At 56.3% G+C, this 19,969-nt stretch overlaps 6 protein-coding genes across 6 annotated transcripts; 2 read left to right on the plus strand and 4 right to left on the minus strand.

The window, feature by feature from the left end:
- Nucleotides 1–1,890: 1,890 nt before the first annotated feature.
- On the minus strand, nt 1,891–4,907 carry B0I36DRAFT_4415 (DENN domain-containing protein). The gene is made up of 3 exons (XM_046162896.1): nt 4,410–4,907; nt 2,650–4,348; nt 1,891–2,583 (listed from the first exon to the last, which is right to left on the minus strand). Exons 1-3 carry the CDS (start codon nt 4,797–4,799, stop codon nt 2,015–2,017), a joined length of 2,658 nt encoding a protein of 885 aa, XP_046018057.1. The 5' UTR covers nt 4,800–4,907; the 3' UTR covers nt 1,891–2,014.
- A 5,821-nt stretch (nt 4,908–10,728) lies between these two features.
- On the minus strand, nt 10,729–11,991 carry B0I36DRAFT_379077 (uncharacterized protein; the record flags this gene model as incomplete). The annotated part of the gene is made up of 4 exons (XM_046160748.1): nt 10,729–10,792; nt 10,884–11,122; nt 11,196–11,407; nt 11,502–11,991. 4 exons carry the CDS (start codon nt 11,989–11,991, stop codon nt 10,729–10,731), a joined length of 1,005 nt encoding a protein of 334 aa, XP_046018058.1.
- Nucleotides 11,992–12,168: 177 nt separating this feature from the next.
- On the plus strand, nt 12,169–13,092 carry B0I36DRAFT_4435 (uncharacterized protein). The gene is made up of 2 exons (XM_046162901.1): nt 12,169–12,519; nt 12,618–13,092. Exons 1-2 carry the CDS (start codon nt 12,270–12,272, stop codon nt 12,878–12,880), a joined length of 513 nt encoding a protein of 170 aa, XP_046018059.1. The 5' UTR covers nt 12,169–12,269; the 3' UTR covers nt 12,881–13,092.
- Nucleotides 13,093–13,303: 211 nt separating this feature from the next.
- Nucleotides 13,304–14,554, minus strand: B0I36DRAFT_343811 (uncharacterized protein; the record flags this gene model as incomplete). The annotated part of the gene is made up of 1 exon (XM_046156198.1): nt 13,304–14,554. One exon carries the CDS (start codon nt 14,552–14,554, stop codon nt 13,304–13,306), a length of 1,251 nt encoding a protein of 416 aa, XP_046018060.1.
- A 564-nt stretch (nt 14,555–15,118) lies between these two features.
- On the minus strand, nt 15,119–16,095 carry B0I36DRAFT_309764 (P-loop containing nucleoside triphosphate hydrolase protein). Its single transcript, XM_046152175.1, has one exon. It carries the CDS (start codon nt 16,048–16,050, stop codon nt 15,229–15,231), a length of 822 nt encoding a protein of 273 aa, XP_046018061.1. The 5' UTR covers nt 16,051–16,095; the 3' UTR covers nt 15,119–15,228.
- A 1,811-nt stretch (nt 16,096–17,906) lies between these two features.
- B0I36DRAFT_343813 (uncharacterized protein) lies at nt 17,907–19,485 on the plus strand (the record flags this gene model as incomplete). Its single annotated transcript, XM_046156199.1, has 2 exons — nt 17,907–19,098; nt 19,166–19,485. The coding sequence occupies 2 exons, from the start codon at nt 17,907–17,909 to the stop codon at nt 19,483–19,485; spliced, it is 1,512 nt and encodes a 503-aa protein (XP_046018062.1).
- Nucleotides 19,486–19,969: the final 484 nt, after the last annotated feature.

The following is a 19,969-nucleotide window of genomic DNA, read 5'->3' on the forward strand; positions in this document are numbered from 1 at the left end:
GGTGCGCAATAAAGGTCAGCTTGATATGTAAATTCGGTTAGAGGAGTAGAGCCTGGGCTCTGGGGTGTTTTATGTCTGGCGTATGTTGCAGTCTGATCCAGGGGAACTGCCGTCCTTTCTTTCGTATTACTTTAGCCCAGCTTCTCTGGCGCAGATTACTGGTACATTTGAACGAACATCACTCTACCTTCTCGGTGGCTCGACCTTCGTTTGCAAGATGTTATTCGTTCCCGGGTGGTGTTCTTTGGCACCTGGACCGGAAGGGCATTGCAGTAACTGTCCGTGCGATAGCTCTATCCCAGATTTAACTACAACGTCATCGAGGAAAAGAAGAAAGGGGAGGAAAATGAAAGAAAACTTGAAAGAACAAAACGGCGAACCAACATACTGGACAATACGACATATCCCCTGCACGAGATGGACAGGCAAATGGCTTAATGTCGCACAGGGAGGAGGGGACGCAAGCACAAGCATAAAAACCTATAAGAAAAGTAATCATCACCTCCAAGCACGAAATGTAATGAAGCAAGCACCACCACTTCCCTTTTCACCAGGTCAATTTGGGAAATAAATCCGTAGGAGACCGTGGGTGGTGACGGCCCCTGAGAGCCGTCCGCCCGTCCATATGCTCGTTCACCCCCCCCCCCCCTCTCCCAGGGGAAATGTAGAACAGACTTGTTGGCGCTGGGAGAGGAGGAAGGAATGATATCATGATGAATAGTGGTAGTAGCGCGACAGAGACTTGACAAATGACGATGGGTTGTGTACTTATAATGTCAGAGTGTAGATCAACTGTGCGCTCTGGGGCCCAGGAGGAGAAACACGAATACCGCAAGATATTCTGTGGAATGAAAATGTTGCAGAGAGCTACGCTGAGAAACATCTCCCTTGGCTATCCCGAGCAAGCTGATGGGAACCTTTTCATACTGTCTGTCTGTCTGTCTGTCTGTCTGTCTGTCTGTCTGTCTGTCTGTCTGTCTGTCTGTCTGCCCATAGGACTAGCTGGAGCAGGGAGATACGAACTTGACGAAGGTGGTGAACGTCATCCAGCCTCCGATGTTTTCGCCCCCCAGCGTGTGGACGGGGTCGGATATGGCGAGATGCCTAGTCACACGATACAGGACACTGATAAGACGAGTAACAAGGCATTTATCCATGCAACAGCCACAAATTGATCGATCACCCTACTTGGATTCTTTACTGCCTGCGGGTTTCTGGGAAGAGAAAACTCCGAGTATATCTGACGGACGATGACATGTACGTTTTCGACGTAAGATCGATGAAAATCTTGCGCCGAGGACGGTGTGCTCCTGTGAATAGTTAGAACACTTTGACCAGGTGGATAGTTGACGACTTGATTTGTCTAGCCAAATGGGCAGAAAGATAGAATTATGAAGCACAAGATAAGTACCACAGAAGAAGTGTTTCGGATTGCTCCTTACATAACAGTTCACAACCTTTGGAGTCCGGGTGTGTCCAGTCACGCGAGAAGAAAAAAGGTGGGCGATCAGATGTCAGAAAGGGAGTTGGTGTCCTAAATTTTCGCTTTTTCTAGCTGACCAGGACATGGTCGAACAGATGAGGCTCCCCAAGGCAACCCCCGTTATGAACAACACGTGCTCGTTTCCTTCCCCTTTCCCCCGTACACCACCACATTGTGGAACATATCTGTCCCTACACAACCCATCCAACGGGGAGTTGAGAATATATTTCAAGATAACAAGGAAAATAATTACTGTGGCAGTAGGATGAGATGACGGGGTCATCGTGTGATGAAACCAGGGGCGTAGTGCCTGGCACGAGGAGAGCCGAAAAGAACAAAGCCAACAGCGCCGAAGATTCAGACAAGGAGGATCGCAAAGAGTCAAAATCAGAACGCCAGGGTGAGGTTGACGCGGCGATTAATCTCGTCAACCTCAGGTATAAACAGGACCGCATGCATATTTTGCACAAGAAAGAAGAGAGTCAAACATCCCACGTGACGAGCTAAGAGCAAGGCGCCTTTGTGAGTTCCTTAGCGAGAACTACCAAGGGCGCTGATGCGAGCACCGGACGGGCGGTGCATCAGGTTGGCGTGCTTGCCAACAAGGCCAGGCTCGTGGTGAGCAATGGCCTCGTTCTCACTACGGTCAACGTAGTTGTCCTCGTCATCCTCCACAATCTTTGTGGGGATTTCGCTGTGAACATTGTACTGCTGGCTGGCGCGCTCAGGGGTGGTCATCGTCGACGCGATGGACATGGATGTGCTACTCCGGTTGGGAATCAGATCTGGTGTAGGGGGAATGCTGGAGAAGCGTCCTGACGGGCGCAAGTGGCTGTCGTCACCGACGTCAGAGTTGGTCGCAGAGCGGTCGTGGCTGTCCTCGCTGTGGGCGGCGGAGAGGGCGCTGTCGCGACGGGGCGACCTTGTGAGCTCGGCGTCGTGTGCCAGCTGCAGGCCCTCAACGGCGGCCTGGCACTGCTCGGCAATGTTGCGAACGATGTGTGCAATCGCGTCCGTCTTGTCCTTAAGATGACGGTCGGCCACATCGGAGAAACTGCTGGTCGAAAGGCGCTTGCTGGCACGCGTAGGGCTCAGACGGTCTGCTTGGGTCTGGTTAGTATGATTCCGTGCCGGAGAAAGACATACTCGAGAGATGAGAAACGAACCTGATGCTTCAACAACTTCCTCCTCGTAAGCTCCCTCCATCTCGAAATCGTCTGGCTTGGTAAGAGACTGGACAAGGTGTTCCATGTGGTGAGCCTGGCCACCAATCAAGCTGCGGAGATGCAAGACAACGCGACGAGCCTCGTCACGCTGTCGAAGGATGGTGCTGTTGGTGTTCTGGAGAGCGGCAAGCTCCTTCTTGTTGCGCTTGCGCTCGCGCTCCAGCTCCTCGGCAATCTCTTGCTGGAGAACCAGAGCTTCCAAAGCATCATCGCGCTGCTTCTCGGTGCCAGTGAGGCGGACAGACAGGCGCGCGTTGTCATCCTTCTGCTGGTCAATAAGGCCAGCAAGCCTGCGGTTCTCACGCTTGTGGTTCTCAATCTTGACCTTGAGATCAGAGGTCTCCTTTGTGAGCTGCTCGGCAAAGGCCTGGAACTTGAGGAATTGCTGCTTCCAGTTCTCGAGCTCCTCAACCAGATAGTTGTTGCGCTTCGTAACCTTCTGCAGTTCTGTGTCCATGCGACCCTTGAGATTGATAAAGTCTTGCCAAGCTTCCATGGCATCACGCGAGTACTGGTTGCGCTCTCTGACAATCTCGTTGAGGTGTCGCATCGAGACCTTGGTCATCAGAGGCTTCTTCACAGAGCCACCAAAAACGGCCTTGATGCCAGAGTTACGGCCCATCTTCTCGCAGACGTGGTCCATGACGGCCATGATGGCATCCTGGTCCCACCACTCGGGATCCTGAATCGACTCAACCTCGCCACGCATGACAATGATCTGACCAGCGGGGACGAGCTTGCCACCGCCATAGGCAGAGCGCAGGTGCTGAGGAACACCAGACGGGGTGACGTCGCCATTCAGAGCCTGTGTCAAGCGGTTGACAAACTTGTTGCGTTGACCAGGCGAAAGAGCCGTGGGCGGGTCAGATGTCAGGACAAAGTTGCGGTCCAAGTCAACGACGAGGGCGTCGGTGGGGGCGGTAAAGAGCGAGCGGCACTCGGCAGTTACGCCGAGAATGTACGGGCCAGGCTCCTGGACGAGCTCCTTGGCATGGCGGGCATGAACCACTGGGACGTAGAGACCGCTCCACTCATAAACACGAACGCAGAATCGGATCGTTTCGGCAGCCATGGTCAGCATGGCAGGGTAGTGGCTGGTGAAGATGATGCGGCGAGTAGGCGACATGGCGGCCTCGATCACTCCGACAATGTTGGGAACGGAGAGACAAGACCACAGTGGCCACATGGCGAAGTTCTGGAAGCCCGTTGGCGAAGAGGGAAACTGGTAGCACAAAGCATAGTCCTTCATGTCGATGCGAACCAGATCGTTCAGGCGAGGTGCTGGGAAGCTCAATATTCTCGAGACCTCTTCGGCGTGGAAGAGGTTGGTCGCCTTGTTCCAGTGAATCCACATGCCACGGAGGTAGTCTCCGAGCAAGTTGTAGAGCGGATAGCGAGAAAGGAACGACAGGCAGTACGGGATCCAGTAAGTCTCATCCGGGTTGTCATAGAAGTCGGACTCAGTCCTCTTGCGGAGGTCGCGGATCGTCTCGGCGCGCTTGTCGTCGGCCCTGGACCAAACACGCAGACAGATACCATACAAGGTGTGCGAAGAATCCTGCTGAAGGACGAAAGAGTGATGGACGCAGTGAGGCTGGCTGCGGCCTGTGCAGATCTCGACGTCGTGGGGGAAGCAAGCCTGTGACAGTCAGAATATTGGCAAAACGTAATTAGAGGTATTGGTGCAAACTACTACTCACCCGCATGGCGGCGTGCAGAGACCGCGCAATATCATTGTCCTGTTCGAGCCTGGGGCTGCTACCCAGAATCTCAGGCAGCCAGAATTGGCCAACAGCACCCTTCATGTGGCCAATCTTGCCCTGCGCGGGTGTCGGGGCCTTGACCCATTGGGAAGGCTCGCGACCGACACCGCAGACCATGTATGCATGGGTCAGGGTCTTGGGCGTGCGCTGCTGAGGCTTGCCGGAGAGGGTCGAAGGAATCGGCTGAGTGATGCGCGAGTGCAGCGACGAGGTGCGGCTGGGAATGATCAGGTTGGTGTCATTGTGGTCGCGGGTTACAGGACGAGCATCGCGGTCGCTGGTCCGCGGCCTCGTGAAAGAGGTGTGGGTTGTGAGGGAGGGCGCCATGGCGGCGGCGTTGTGGTGGAAGAGGAGGATGCTCTATAGTGAATGGCGAGTTGGACGCAAGGACAGAAGCCGTTCGGCGGGCGGGTCGAAGGAGAGGCGGCTGCGCAGTCGAGGCAGAAAGACGATTCGATGACGCTGGGTCGGGAGGTTACGAATGGAGTACTGCCCAGCAGGCGAGTGGCGGCAGCTCTGGCGGAGAGAGGGAACTTGAAGGCGCTCAGTGACCAGCAGGCGATGGGAGGCCGGGAGGAGCAAAGGACGACGTCTTTGAGGAGACGAGCCAGGCCGTGCTTGCGTGCTTGCGACGGCAGCAAGAAGTCCAGTCCAGATGAAGCTGGGCAACACACGGACGCGAGGCGAAGCTGAGCTGGTGGAGGGAAAATAAGGAAAGAGACAGAAGGAAGGACTGGAGCGCGGGTCGCGGCAGATGTTGATAGGGGCACACTGACAGAACGCCGGCGGCGGGCTGGGGCCATGTGGTGGGTGCTTAGCTGCGGGTGTGGGTACGCGAAATCGGGGAGGGGGGGCCCTGGAGAGGCTAGGCTAGGGGCAGGAGAAGGGCGTGCTCTCCCGTCTGGTGGGTGCCGTTCAGGGGAGCTGCTGGGAGGAGGGTTCGTTCAGATCCTGGGCCGGCCACTGCTCCCTCCTTCGACTCCTCCTCCTCCTCCTTCCCAGTCGTCCGCCTCGCAAGCGCAACGGGACAATACAGCCCAGAGGCATTTCTGAGCCATGTCACGTAATTTGGTCGCAAGGCTTAATTACTGCTTCGCCCACAAAGGTCTGTCGCCCTCTTTCTGAGTCCCTCTACCCATCTCATTGCTCATCACAACGGCAGGGCAGGGCAGACACCACGAGTATGCACTCACTCCCCGCGACCGTTTCAAGCCAGGGGTGGGCCAACAGGTCGAGAACCCCTGCTGGCCATTTGCCTGATCCTGGCCTGCTGCAACTGTACCACACCGTTTAGGCGGAGGTTGCAACGGCACGCAGTTATGCAAGGTACCGCACACGCTTTACATGGTCCGCCCGCCCGCGCAAGCGATTGTGATCACGCACTTCGTCACAGTCACATCAATCCCGCCCATTCACCAGTCAACTGGGTGTAGAGATGATAAGGATGGTTTTGTGCCTGCGAGTGCCAAGACGCTCCGCCCGGCCCATTAAACGCCCACGTACTATGGTACATCTGTAACGACCGGGCCATCCGCTGGTGGCGCGCTAGCATCGTCCCCCAAAGTGCGTCGGTCGCCAAGTCTGATGGTTTTCATCCCACACCCTACGTTGCGCAGTCTCGCAAAGATGAAGGGCCCCCCATCCAGCACAGAGCCTATGTACTCCAGTCCACGGCTTTGTCAAGCACGCTCATGGTCAGAGCAATAATATTCTGGCAGGCCCCTTGGCTCCAGACCGTTGCTGGCGTGTCATGTCTTGGGAACATGCCTCGTGTCGGCCTGGGCAACTTGCGACTGCATTTCAACACCGACAGGGGCGTCCCTGCACCACCAAATCTCAGCACATCCACATCTGTGCTTGTTCCAGCCGTCAGCCCAATGGCTGGCCTCTAAGCCGCCGGGGGCCCACCGAGTCGTCGCCCCGTCCAATCAACGATGGCAAAGGGTGCCAGGGCAACTCCCTTGGCTGCTTTCATCCAGCAGGCCCCGGACTGGCCGTCGCTCTCTGCGGCACAACCTTGGGGCGGCTGGGCCGACACCCAAGATGAGCCTCGGAAGCGAAAGATCAAGCCTGACAGAAACTGACCAAGCCAGCATAGGTAAATCATGCGGTCACTCGGCGCCAGCTCCTATGAGGGACCACTCCGCCCTGGGGAGTCAAGCTTGGGCTGTAGCGGGTCCCTAGCGTCCCATTGTTCGCAATCCAAGCCTGTACTACGGAGTAATGGAGATGCTTAGCTAGCCATCGGAAGATTTGGCTGGCGGCGTTTGGATTCCAGACGGAGATAAACGACCATGAAAACTCTGCGAAGCCACACGCGGCCAGATGCGCATGTCTCAATGCCAGCAGTGTGGCAGGCGAGCCGCGGGCGACGCAGTGTCTCTGCTCGGCGACAAAACCATCATGGTTGCCTTCTTCATTCTTTGCGTCGCACTCAGCTGGGATCATTCTTCGAAGTGCAGGACCTTCAGTTGCCAAACTCGGCACGCCATGTCTTGACCAGATCTGAGACGGAAGTTTGTCCCCTGGCTTTCTTCAACGCAACACGGTAGTGCGTGACGAAGGTGTTCCTGGGCATGACACGCCAAAAGCTATTCAATCGCCATTTTTTGGGGTCTTCGCCACCCCGGGCTTGGAGTTTTACAGAGACCTGGAACGGACAGGGAAAACGCTTGGGGTCATTTGCTGTTTTCGTTGACTCGAGGCGTTGCGGCTGGTAAACCCGGCTTGGAGGCGTTGAACCCGGATGCATGGGGTGAGTGAGCCGTGCTTCGCATTGCAGGCAACGCTTCAAGCATTGAACAACGGCAGAAGAACATGCACAAAAAGTGTGTGTGCATGTGTGTGTGGCCTTGCCCCGCGCGGGTTGCACCCTTTGGTCAGGTCAACGAGCGACAGACAGAGTGGCCTTTGGCTCGGCTCACTGCCGAGTTGGGGGCAGTGGCGCGCATTCTGCAGCTGATACGGAGTAATACTTCGTGTGGGCTTGCTTGGAAATCCGCCTGGTGGCCCATCATCATCTCCCGCCCCGTCGTTTGATGGCAAGGATCTGCACCCGACCCGTGGTTATGGTTCGACAGGGGATCGAGGTGCACATCCACCGAGGCTGGCAGCGCCCCACGCACTCACAACTGGCTTTGCCGTGCATGCCCGGCCTTGGGCTAACGATGCAGGTACGCGGCCTCGACCACCGACACGCCCGCCCAACGAGCCCCCGGAATTATGCAGGCCAGCAACTGGTGCCCGCGGGCGCTCCCATAGGCCGCGCTAGCCGTGGTAGCTTGCGAGAGACGAGCTGAAGCTGCAGAGATGGCACGACACAGACAGTACATTCGTACATACACATGAGATGGCGCCGACTGCCACTGGGCCGGACGATCAACTCTGCAGGCTGTCTGCGTGAGGGGCGCAGCTAGCATTGATGCGGCCGACGCAAGAGGCAAGGATCACTGGAGCAAGAGTCTATTGCGCCGCATGCCGGCAGCAGAACCACGCGTGGGCCAGAGGAGACGGGCCCTAGGTAAGACAGGCGAAACACTGTCGGAAAGGCCCGCATGGTCCAACCCTGCTGCTGCTTGCTCCTGAGGTCTAAAGATGGCAGAGGAGGGGACGGGAGCTCGGCGTCACGCCATCGTCTAACTATGCCCTGCCCTGCCCTGTCTTGACGGATGCGGAAGCAGCCATCATCCCAGGGCGACACCTGGTCAGCAGTCCGGATGCATGTTTCGACCAGTGGGGTTCCAGACTCGCAACGTATCAAGGAACCCCCAGCACTACTCGGTAGCTTGCTCCCAATCATGCACGCCACCACCCTAATCGTGCCTCTCTGGTCACTGCCAGTGCCGGGCAATTTCGCAAAGACTCCGGCAAAGATGCTATCTAATGCAGGAACAGCGTCTGTCGAAAGCGACAACCTGCACGTGGGAGGAGCCCATGACTCCATCCAGTTCAGGCCGTCTCGAGTTGCGTCGGCGGTGGACTTTTGACCCCCACCGCCATAAGCAGCCGGGAGTTGTCCTCACTGCCGTAGCTGCATCCTGAACAATATCAGTCACCCCCGCCAATATAGGCTCTCTCCAAAGTTGCTCCGTCTCCCCCTCGAGCGATAGCTTGCGCCGGCGCAATGCAGCAGCGAGCCGGACCAGATCAGTGACTCCGAGCGCTCAACACTGCGTGGGCAATTCGACCATAATCTTCACCCGCAGCAACGGCCCAGTGGCGATCAGTGTCCCATGGGTGAAGACTGCCTCTCGGCCCGGGTTTCATGCGTAGGCTAGGTGTTTGCTGGTCTGGTCAACGTTGCAGATCATGCAGGTCTCTGGGTTGTTGCAGGGGGCGGCCACGCCCACGGAGGCTGGGCCTCGTTCGTTGGCTGCATGCACGGCGATCATGCAAGCATATATTGGCTTATAAGTGCGGTGTATTACAAGGGATGGATTATTCATCCGCCAGCTATTGCCCATATTATGAGAAGTGATCAATATCAAGTCACAAAAAAACGAAAAACAAAAAGACTATCGCGTGGCACGTGCTCCTCTTGTCCGTGAGTTAAGACTCGCAGATATTGAATGCGCAACGGCGGGTGCGTGGCATTCCCCTCTGGACTGTCTCACCCGGAATGGACTCCGGGCCACGGCTGTCACCGTGGCACGTCGTAAGATTAACACGACCGCGTTTCAATATTCACCACACAAAGTTGAGTTTCGCCCAATGGAACGCCAGCGTGCCATGTGTCTTTTGTAGTTCATTCATCAATGTCCCACCTACTGCTGCTTCTGGGGGTGGGGGGGGGGGACATTGCGTGCTTGTGACTTTTGCAACGGAGGGTCAGTTGAGCTATCACGCGCGCGGGGGATCCTCGCCGCTCAGGATGAGAGGAGAGGAGAGGAGTGGTGTAGTGGGTCCAGTAACAACTATAGGAATGAAGAAAGAAATAACGTGGTTGTGATGTAACAACACGTCTTGGGAATTCTTCCGCTTGCGACTAACCTAACATGGTGGCACACCGGTGCCCATCGTAAACATGAGGCAGGTCAACAACTACTATTCAACAAACCTGGTAACAATCATCCAGGCACGGGACAAAAGAACAACTCACAAATGATATGGTGCGAGTCAGCTGGGCGAAAGAGAGAAAAAAAGGGTAGTAAGAAAATAAAACAAAACAAAACAAGAAACCCCACAAGACGGCCGTCTTTTACAGGCGGGTTTGCGCAATGTCAGTCCTTTCGACAGCGGTCGTGTACAGGGGACCTCTGGCTGTCACATTGTTGGCATGTCATTTTTGTTGTTTTCTTCTCTCAGCTGACAGCGCCCCCCCCCTCATTCTTCCCACTTCCACCCCGGGCAAGCCTGACCGCAACGGGAAAGCTCCGCCAGGGCTGAGCTAGATGCGAGGGTAGCTTGACCATGAATGACTGGGCGTCGGATGACAGGGCTCTGACCATGACCCACGGAGGGAAGAGAGTGCGAGAGAGAGGATGTGGCAGCAGCATCAGGATCTTGACGGGGGCCAGCAGTAAATGAATGACTGCAAGACTAGGTACTCGCCGTGACCGTATTGCTTCGTTGTAGATGCACAAGGGCGCAACAAGGCGATGCGCCTCTTCGGGGGTTACTTCGTGTCCGGTGGCCGACCCGACAGATATCTGAAGGTTCTATGTATGCTGGCGGTCCTCCATACTGGGGTCACTTCATTCTGCGTCAAAACTCCACACGAATACAACGCAGGGTGCTTTTTCCCAGTGAACCTTCAGCACCGCGATGTGTCTGGCGGTCCGACCTTTTGTCGCCTAATGATTAAGACGGGGTTGGTATTTGACCCAGGAGTCCCAAATGCGTTGGTCGTTCTGGGTTGCTTTTCTCGAGTGGCCCGGAACACGGCTTCCTTGGGGTAACACGTAGGGCGTCTCCGTCTTCCCCGTCTGTGAGTATCATTCAGAAGTCGTGCCAGGAAGCCGGGATCCTTTCGGTGTCATGACACCCGACGTTTGGCAAGAATAAAAAAGAAACGCCCTTGACAGAGAGGATCCCCGCCAGAGGATGCCCACGGGATTCTCGGGGCAGATGCCATATTTCCACACATATTCGTTTGAGCGCAAATCCCAATATATTTGCCACAGAAGGAGTAACGCGGAAGTATGTAAGGATTGCAAGGACTTCCAAAGGTTTGGTTTTGTCGCTGAGTTCGACTCGTTTCGGCGAAGCCTCCGGCGACGAGCTAATTTGTGCAATTTCCACCCAGAATCCCACCCCATCAGCCGGTTCCGTCTGCCAGGCCATCGCTGTTACTGATGAAAACCACTAACACCGCGGCATACCTGCATGAGATTATCGGTCAGCCACATAGCTAAACCATGTATTGAATCATAAGCCCCGGGGAAAAAGGGCTTTCTTGGAGGACCCGCTTACGTTGCTGTCCCAAGAAAGACCTCTGCCCTCCTCGCGCCTGTGACGAGCCAAACACTTCCGGAGAAGCTGGCCGTAAACACTGCCACGAGCGCTAGTTTCGCGGGCCTGCTCTGAGTAAAGTACAGGGCGAGGACTGGGCCGACGAGGAACACGATCGCGACCAGCACGGTGATCAGAGTGACCCAGAGCTCGATCCGATATTCCTCGAACCGGCCGACACCGGTGTGGCTTCCCTTTTCCTGAAAGAAGCCATTCAGTATTTAGTCATTCTCCCACGAGGAAAAGCGAGGGAGGGACTGTTTGCCCACTCACCTCCCGGGCACTTTGTTTGCGCAGGAAGTTCGATATCGGCTCTTGCGTCGAGCCCTTGAGCGCGACTAGGTCGCCCGCCTGTAGATAGTCCCGCGCTTTCCCCTGAATGGCTGGCCATCCGTCCTGCAAGAACATCTGCTTCGTGGCCTGTAGCACGCGGTTACTCGGTGCTGGTAGCCTCGCGATCTGGCTTTGCAGGAGGAGTGCTTCCTCTTAGAGCATGGTATCACATTCTCAGAATCTGAACGGGACAGATGAAAATCTCCAAGTGCAAGGGGTCAAACCCTGGGAGAGCGTATGACCTACGGTATTCCTTCATTTTCGTCCTCAGTGACGCGATGAGCTCTAGTCTTTGCTTAGACCTTATAACAGCGGCAGATTGTGGACTCGCTGTATGTGTCGAACCGGGCGGCGAGCGTGTAAGTTGTGAGCCACCTTGTGCCTGCAAAACGTCCCAATCTCTAAGCGCACGAACTGACTCGATGTCAGGCTGCCTCTCGTCCAGAAAGTCCAGAAAGTCCAGTTGGTCTTCCAGGTCTAGTAACTCGCACTGCAGATACAGCAGGTTCAGCGCCCCGAGAGAGTCGAATTTGCGAAAGATCAAGGGCTCGTTGTCTCTGTCGGAGGCGAGGCGCGACGCCCACAAGCTGTAGCCTGTCCTGGCTGGGGTCACGGGCTTGTAGGGATCCCGACCGAGCTCTATGTCTTCCGGCATACTTTGCTGGAGAGGTCTTGCCGTCGCATGAGATGCTAGAGATGCTCGAGTGATAGGTTCATGAATGTCGAGCGTGGCCATTGCGGGCCAACCGCCCTTGTTGACGTTTCGACAAATAGCGCTGTGAGCCAATGAAGCGCTCGCGACGTGGCTGTGCGGGCGACGTGCATGTCGAATTTTGCACCCTCATGCTGACGCCCAATTACAGTTATGAGCCGTAGCGATTAGGAGGAGATGGCTCACGCGCATTCTGCGGCTGTGCAAGGTAGCCTTGCTGCTATAAGTCAAGCATACGCAGCCCTGGGTCCTGCCAAAGACTTGTGCTCTGGAACCGCCGTCAGCCACAATTTTCCCGTCTAATGTGCTCATCACAGGACTTCGCCGCGCGCCGGAAGTGCTCCAGATTTAAACGGGCAACAACTTTTCATGGCAACAACAGTACTTGGCCGCTTGGCCGCCACAACGATGACGGAAACATGGATCGCCCCTCCGATCCGTATTATCGCCGACCTGACCGTTACGATACGAAGCCGCAGCCTTATGGGCTATGCCAGCTTCCCAGTGGCTGTCCGCAGCGGGCACGCTTAGCCGACGAATGCCTTTCGGACTGTAAGTAACCCCTCCTTCCTAGCCGAGGTTTCGCGAGCCCGGTTGCGAGGATTACTCTGTTGCTAGTCAGTCATTTCGGATCTGATGTCCTGTACCAGTGAACACGGACAATCCATTCACCATTGCCATGGTGGTGCGGGAAGATGAACGTCGAATTCAGATTCAGTCACAAATCGCTGGTCTACATCCCCACGAACAGACTGAACAACGCCATAATGAGGAGATCAGGATTCAAGCATGGAACCGCATCAAGGCCCTACATGATCGCCAGGATAGCGGCTGGAAGCGCCTCAGAGACGAGTACGTTGCAGCTGACCACAAAGGGGACAGCCACGGCTCTGCCAGGGAAAATTATAGGTGAAGGTGGAGCAAGGACAAGATCACCAAAACGCAGCATCGCAGACAGGCTTGACACAGAGGTCAAGTGAAACAACGTGGCGTGGCGTTCAATATCCGTTCTAGCGGATGAGACTTCAAGAAAGGACGCATGATCAAGATGGGTTAATGTCTTGGCTGATGATGAAGGAGCATTGGGTGATAAATTAGATAGGGGGCTTTCCGATTGCTTGAGTTTCCTCGTGTGGGCCTGCTTCGAACTTAGAGACATCAGATAACCTCAAGGAATAGATCACGCTGCGATATCTTTCCCCCTTATGACCTCAAACGTAACAGCAAAGCCAAATTCTGACGCGGACGGGAATAAACGGAAGCACGCTTTGCACATGGTTGCAATTACCTAGCATCCGGAACCTTCACCGGGGCAACGGAAACTTTCCCTCAGAGCTCACAGCACGCCGCCGTCCCTCACGACGCCCCACGACCTGGGGAACTCCATGCCCCATTTCGTCATCAGCCCCCGCAGTTCCTGCTCCGTGCCGGGCACGACGTTGACAAAGATGCGGTCCTGGTCGCCCTGGGCAGGCTCCGAGTGCACGGCCCCGATGTCGGGACCGAGTCGGAAGAAGCAGCACATCCGCGCGCTGGCAGCGGCAGTTTGAGTATCGTTCCTCGCGTTGTCTTCCTTGTCCTCCACTGTTGAAGCACACAGTTCCTCTCCTCCTCCTCCTCCTCCTCCCCCTGTTTCTTCTTCATTACCGGTAGTGGTGGTGGGGCTGAGAGTCATCTCCTCGGCCTGGCAGGACCCCAGCCGCGCCAGATCCTGTGCGAGCTTGACCCGCACGGCCTCGGCTGTGGCCGCACACCCGACGCAGCGTATGTCGACGCAGGTGTGGTCGACAGCGAGCTGGGCCTTTGCAGTGGCCTGCAAGGCCCGGGCTTCGGCCTGGTGGGCGTGCGGGATGAACTTTGTCGAAGGGCCCAGCAGGGTGGTGCAGAGCTTGAAGTCTGTTTCTGTCGATGCTGGCGTTGATGATGACGGTGATGACGATGACGATGCAGCCTCGGGGAAAGCATTGGATAGGGCGGAAGGCAGTTTGGTGGACAAACGGATCTTGCTTAGCAGCCCGCGGCCAGTGCTATGGGCGACCTCCTGGCTTCGCTGTACAGTGCATGCCAGCCCACCGCCGTCGACCATATCATTTGGCTTCATCCGCTCGCGGGCGAAGAACAGGTCGTCGGTGTGCCATCTTGGCATGTCAAACTCTGGGTTCGCTCGGGTCGCACGCACAGAGATCCAGTAGTGGTCAAGGCCAAACTGCTCAAGAACGAGTCTCGCGTAGACCAGAAACGGCCAGAGCACGTCTGACAACGGGCTGGACAGAGTTGTGGAAGCCCATTGGTCGAGGCTAGAAGGGATCACGCGGGCGTTTGTGCCGATGAGGACAGGACCGGAGTAGCACCAAAAGCCATCTTTGCGGACTTGTAAGCTGTTGTCGTTGTCGTTGTTGTTCTTGGTGGTGGTGGTGGTAGGAAGATGTACGAAGTCAGGGGCTGTGGCGTTGCTGCTATTGTTGTTGTTGTTGTCTGTATCGTTGCCAGACGTGCTGACAGACTTGGCAATTGGGGAACTGGAGCACCAGTCGTCGTACCGGCGGAACTCGAAGCACGGAACCTGAGCGGCTGCTGGCAACTGCATGCTGCACAAGGCAACCTTTCGGCAAGTTAGGTGGGACCCTTTGAGGCAAAGCCAAGCGCGGAACAGCAGAAAGCCTAATCTTCAGTGGCGTCTTCTGCATGTGTGACACTGTGTGTGATGGCTCAGACGCACGGGTACACAATGAGGCAATATCTCTGAGTAGTCATCCAGAGCCGACCAGGAATGATGTGGAGATAGTCCGAGCAGGCGATGACGAGACGAATAGAGACGTTGCGGAAGGATACAGGAGAGGCGACTTGGTACCTGATCGCTCCCACCCATCAGCTCGGAATCGCCCCACAGCCAGCCAGCATGTCAGCGCGGCAGCTAGGCTTGATGGTGCAGAATAAGGGCTGACTGAAAGTTGTACGGTGTTCTTGATTGGTGGCCAGGCCGCGCGATACTGGGAAGGCTGCCCCCATGTCCGGGGAGCCTGAGCCGATTTAGGAACGACCCCTGAGCTGCGATTAGCCCCTCCACAGTACTCGCCCGCCCAAATTGACAGTGACTTGCCCGCTCCATCATGTGAAGAGCAGCTAGGAGATATCAGGGCTTCACGCTGCGTGCAAAGCTGAGTAGATTTGTGGGCATCAGTTTCAATATGTCCTGTACCTAGGCTGTTCTGTCGAGACATGGTGTTTATGAATTCTTGTGCTCTGGTCGCATACCTTATGCTACCACAAACGACCTCGCGTGTACCACACAGCGACTGCAGCCGCCGGCAAGGCGGCATATCGCACCACCACGTTTGCCGCCTTCTTGAGCAGCTTGAACTGCTGTTCCATGATCTTTTTGCGCATCGCCGCCGCCTCGTTGACGTGGGGGAACTCTCCTTCCCGGCCAACCCACTCCTTGGGGATGTCCTTGCCCAGAAATTCGCACAGAGGTCTCCAGCCGTCCTTGGGGTCAAACTCGAGCAGCCTCTCGGGAGGGGTCATTTCTCGGATAGTCTTGTAGTGCCGCTCATATGTCTCACGGGCGTGGTCGCGGGCCTCGTCGACGGTAGAAGCACGGAAGAGGCCAAGTATCATTTTGCGATTGGCAGGACCAGTGACAGAGCCAATGATCGGCTCGACTGTCTCGATGAAGAAGTCGGCCAGGCGGCCCCAGAGAGCGTGAAAGACCTGCTCGTCCATGCTCTTGTACCAGCGTTCGTAGTCGCGCTGCACAAGAACGACCTTTGCGTCCGGGTATGCTTCGATGAGCTGTGGACCAAAGATGGAACCGATGTCTGTGACGGCCTCACACTCGCCAAACACCTCGTCCCATTCTTCGGTTGTAAAGGGCTTGCCGGTGTACGTGGGCAGGTTTGGAAAGGTGGCGTCGGCGGCACGAGAGAAGACGGCCCAGTCTGTCGGGGAGTCGATGGACTTGATGCCATGGTAGACATCCTTGTATGAGAGGAGCGTGAGGGCCTCACACATGGACGAGGTACCAGTGCGGGGCAGGCCTAGGGAGAGGACCTGCGTCTTACGCAGAGGTTTCGAGGCCGTCATGACTGTGCTGTGTGGTGCTTGGGAGCGCTGTCACGGAAGTTGTCTGGAACAAGGTGGTGCGGGCAAGCAAACCTTTGAGAAGGCAATTAGAAAGATGACTTATATGTAGACAGCGCCACAGTGGGCGTGTGGTAGCTAGCATCCGGGCACTGGGTGGCTTGATACCCGGGCAGAGCCCTGCAAGCATCACGGGTGGGCACCGGCTCGAATTGCAGACAGGACCCGGGGAACAAGAGCGCCACGGATGCAATTAGAAAGTCCTCCTGCTTGGCTTCCGCCTCCTTGCGGGAGAAAGATGCCCACTTGAAAAGCCTTTATCGAGTCGCTTGGATGTCTGTGTGTTCTGACCCTGACCTTGTCGGGCCATGTATCCACGAAGGGACAAGACCAGAACATGAACTGTTGCTGGTGTCCCGCTCGATGACATCGAGGCCAGATACCTCGGCCTCAAGAGCATTAGAAAACGACAACGAACGTGACTAGAGGCAGGCTCGGCCGACTGCACCTGGAAAAAAGGACGCGGTGTAGGGCTGACCTTCTCCAGCCAGCAGGGTGGGGCCGGCAGCAGATGGCCCAAAAACCACCAACCACGAAGATCTTCCCATCTGTTGCTTTAATTAGCATGCCTTCCGTCCAGCATCGCCGCCTGCCTTGCCCACCAGAGATGCTCAATCAGCCGAACATCAACAGGAGAGGCTTCTAAGCTCCAGGCAAAGGACGTCCCAGTGGAACAGCAGTCTCTTTGATGCGACAGCATAACCTGCCCCAGGATGCCTTGTTCCCAGCATTGCATCCTGACGACAGCGCGCAGTAGGGGCTGGGCAGTGCAACAAGAATCGGGTGGTTGTCGCGGCCCCGCGTCTTTGACTGCTACATATCAGCATCTGCGTACACGCGCGCTTGGGCTAGCTCCCGCCTCGCCCTGCTCAGCTTCATCGCCACCAACGCCTCATGTTTGAAAACGCCCTAGATGAGAGCCCCAGAGTGGTGTTGTCTGCTGCTAGCGCTTACGGAAGCGCCAACGGCGCGGCGGCCTTGCAGCATCTGCCGCGCCTCCAAAGTCTCAGAGGACACCGGGCCAGCCAGTTGACTCGCCAGGCTCGCCATTCATCCGCCCGCCGACGCGGCCGTTCCGTCCGCTGTGGACCATGACGGGCCAGTGACAGGCACAAGGGTCGTGCCATACTCGCCATGGTTGCGCAGTGAAACGCGACCCGCTGGGAGCAGCCACAACAGCCAACCACCATTCCCGCCCCACGACCTACGACAGGGATTTCGCGTCTATCATCCCATTACTAAGAGCTAGGCGTCTCTCCTTGCCTTTCTGGGCAGTTGCTAGTGACACAGTTAACTGAGTGGACAATATTACGAGCAAGACCAGGCCACGAGCAACAAGAAGTTTGGAGCACGGAAAGGGAACACCGGAACATGTTGTTTCCATGACGCCCTCTATTTTCCCGCACGTCTCTTGCAGAATTACCTCCGAGGGATGACGGAGAAAGGCTGCTCGACACGTCTCATGGACGACAAGGGGCCTTGAGCCGTCATTGCCGACCACCCCCCATCTTCCAGGGGTAAGCGACATTGTAGCAGTCGACCCCTGCTCGCCTGCACTACTGCGTACAGCCAAGGAGAATCCGATGGTAACGCGTTTGGAGACGACCCCAACCTGCCTGGCTTGCTGATAGCCCACTTGCCTGCCGGGCCAGGCTGAACGGGAGCGATTGTACTCGGCCGATCTCTTGTGGTTTCCGTCGAGCGACCTTTTGTGTTCTTTTCCCCTCATTCGGAAACACAACCGCCTGTGTCAAAGCTACCACCTGTGCACGGCGTGGCCGCAATCCATTGTCGGCACCATGGCACACCAGCAGGACTACAGCACGCTGGAGGTCAACAACTCCCACCAAGCTCCAGAGGTCTACTACAACCCTGACCAATACCAGAAGGAAGCGCTTGCCACAGGGCACGGGCTACCCAGCCAGCAATACCCAGAAGTTGCGTACAATCAATACGGCTCGCCGCAAAGCTCCTATCCCTATGGCACTCCCACGACAGCATATAATTCTGCGTCTCCTGGTACCATTGCACACACTTCACTGGCTAAGGATGGCACTCCATACCAGGCGTATGCAGATGCACCTGAGGTAGCCCCAAACCAGGACGGCACGCCTCCGAAGAAGAGGATATGCGGTTTGGCAGCTCGCACATTCTACATTGTATTGGCCGTCATCGTCGTCATCGTAATTGCCGCAATCGGCGGAGGTGTTGGTGGCGCCCTGGCATCAAGAGGGAGCAGCTCGTCATCAGCCAACAACGGAGACTCGACGGGTGGCGGCGCAGGCAGCGGCACTGGCAACAGCACCTCGACATCTCCTCCCGGCCCAAAACCTCTCGGGATCACAAAGATTGCTGCCACCAATTGGACAGATGGGAACAATGTCGGCCACCGCAACGTGTATTTCCAGGACGAGTACAACTACATCATCGAGCGCAGATGGGACTCGGACAGTAACAACTGGTCCACAAGCAACATCAGCAAGCTCTTCGAGACATCGACCACATTCGGCCCGCAGTTTGGGACATCATTGACCGTGGCGGTGATGGACAAGGGCGGCTCGGCCGGCTACGAGATCCAGCTCTACTTTCTGGACGCCTTCAACTTTATTCGCTCGGTGCATACGGTAAAGCCCGACATCCAGCCCGATGCCTGGACCAACAACACATTGGACGGTGCATACCTGGAGGTGCGCAAGGGATCGCACCTGTCTGCCATGTACCAAGACTGCTGGAACAACAATTGCGCGGGAAGTTGGTGTGTCGCCTACCAGCGGCCATCAGACGGCTCGGTCAAGACGGCAAACTCGAGTCACTGGACCGTGTCTGATGTCGCGGTCGTCGGTACCGACCTCTCCAACAACTCGAGCTTGGCCCTGATTCCACGGCTGGTGAACCAGCGATTGTCCGGGGCCATGCTGGGCTCATCAGGAGTGGCCACAGCGTCCTCGGCGCCGCTACAAATCTCCGTCTTTGACGACGCGTGGGTAAATGGTCAGTCTTGTGCAGAGAAACTCTTGAAGCAGTCACAGGGATGAAGCATAACTGACAATTCTCGCAGCTACACAAAGCGTGGCCATACAATCTGCCGCTCTCCCATCAGAACAGAACAACTTTGCTGCGACACAATACAACAACTGGAGGGATGCGTTGTTCTTGTCGCTCTCCGACGACGGCTCCTTGAAGGGAGTCTGGACCAACGACGGGACGAACAAGATGAGCCTGCTTGGTGCTCCGGCCGGCACCAAGTTCACGGCGATAGCATTCACTTTGGATGCACACTTTTACGGCATCTCTGGCGAACAGATCCAAGAGTACGAGCTGGACAAGGTGGACCCGTCGATATTGCACTATGTCGGAAATATTTGGCCTGCGCAGTAGATGCCGTGGTCGCCTGGGCAGTCATTATTCTTTCATGTACCTTTTTTTTTGTCCCAAGATACCACTTTATGATCACACCATTTTTCGTTGGTCAAGGTCACTGGGCAACCCTTGTGATCAGCACGAGATGCAAGAAACGCTCCAATGCGACTGGCTTGTACGTTCTGGCCGCCATGTTTGTAGTGCCTCGTCGGGGCTAGAAATCGTCAGGCCTTTAGGATCCTCGCGGGAAGAGATGCGGGATCGGCTTTTGCCCGAGTGGGTCGGAACTGGGGCTCAATGTTGTGGCTGTGGGGTAGCCTTTGTCGACTTGGGGTACACACTCCGTCGGGATTGCCCCGGTCTCGGCCGCGAACTCGCGTGCTGGACTGGCTGGCTCGATGCGATATATAAGGAACGATTTTGGATCCATCGACTGGAAACTGAGAGAGCATCAACTATAGGAATTACTCGGCTGCTCCAGTGGTTGCCCGCATTGTGCGAT

The sequence above is a fragment of the Microdochium trichocladiopsis genome, assembly GCF_020744255.1.
Source record: "Microdochium trichocladiopsis strain MPI-CAGE-CH-0230 chromosome Unknown B0I36scaffold_1, whole genome shotgun sequence".
NCBI classification, from domain to species: Eukaryota; Fungi; Ascomycota; class Sordariomycetes; order Xylariales; family Microdochiaceae; genus Microdochium; species Microdochium trichocladiopsis.

Bases quoted from the DNA above. Each gene is read 5' to 3' on its own strand.
- B0I36DRAFT_4435 (XM_046162901.1), top strand. From the start codon at position 12,270: ATGTGCTCATCACAGGACTTCGCCGCGCGCCGGAAGTGCTCCAGATTT. The intron at 12,520-12,617 runs GTAAGTAACCCC...GTCCTGTACCAG, and splicing joins CGACGAATGCCTTTCGGACT to TGAACACGGACAATCCATTC.
- B0I36DRAFT_309764 (XM_046152175.1), bottom strand. From the start codon at position 16,050: ATGACGGCCTCGAAACCTCTGCGTAAGACGCAGGTCCTCTCCCTAGGC.
- B0I36DRAFT_4415 (XM_046162896.1), bottom strand. From the start codon at position 4,799: ATGGCGCCCTCCCTCACAACCCACACCTCTTTCACGAGGCCGCGGACC. The intron at 4,349-4,409 runs GTGAGTAGTAGT...TGACTGTCACAG, and splicing joins CTCTGCACGCCGCCATGCGG to GCTTGCTTCCCCCACGACGT. The intron at 2,584-2,649 runs GTTCGTTTCTCA...AGACCCAAGCAG, and splicing joins GGAAGTTGTTGAAGCATCAG to ACCGTCTGAGCCCTACGCGT.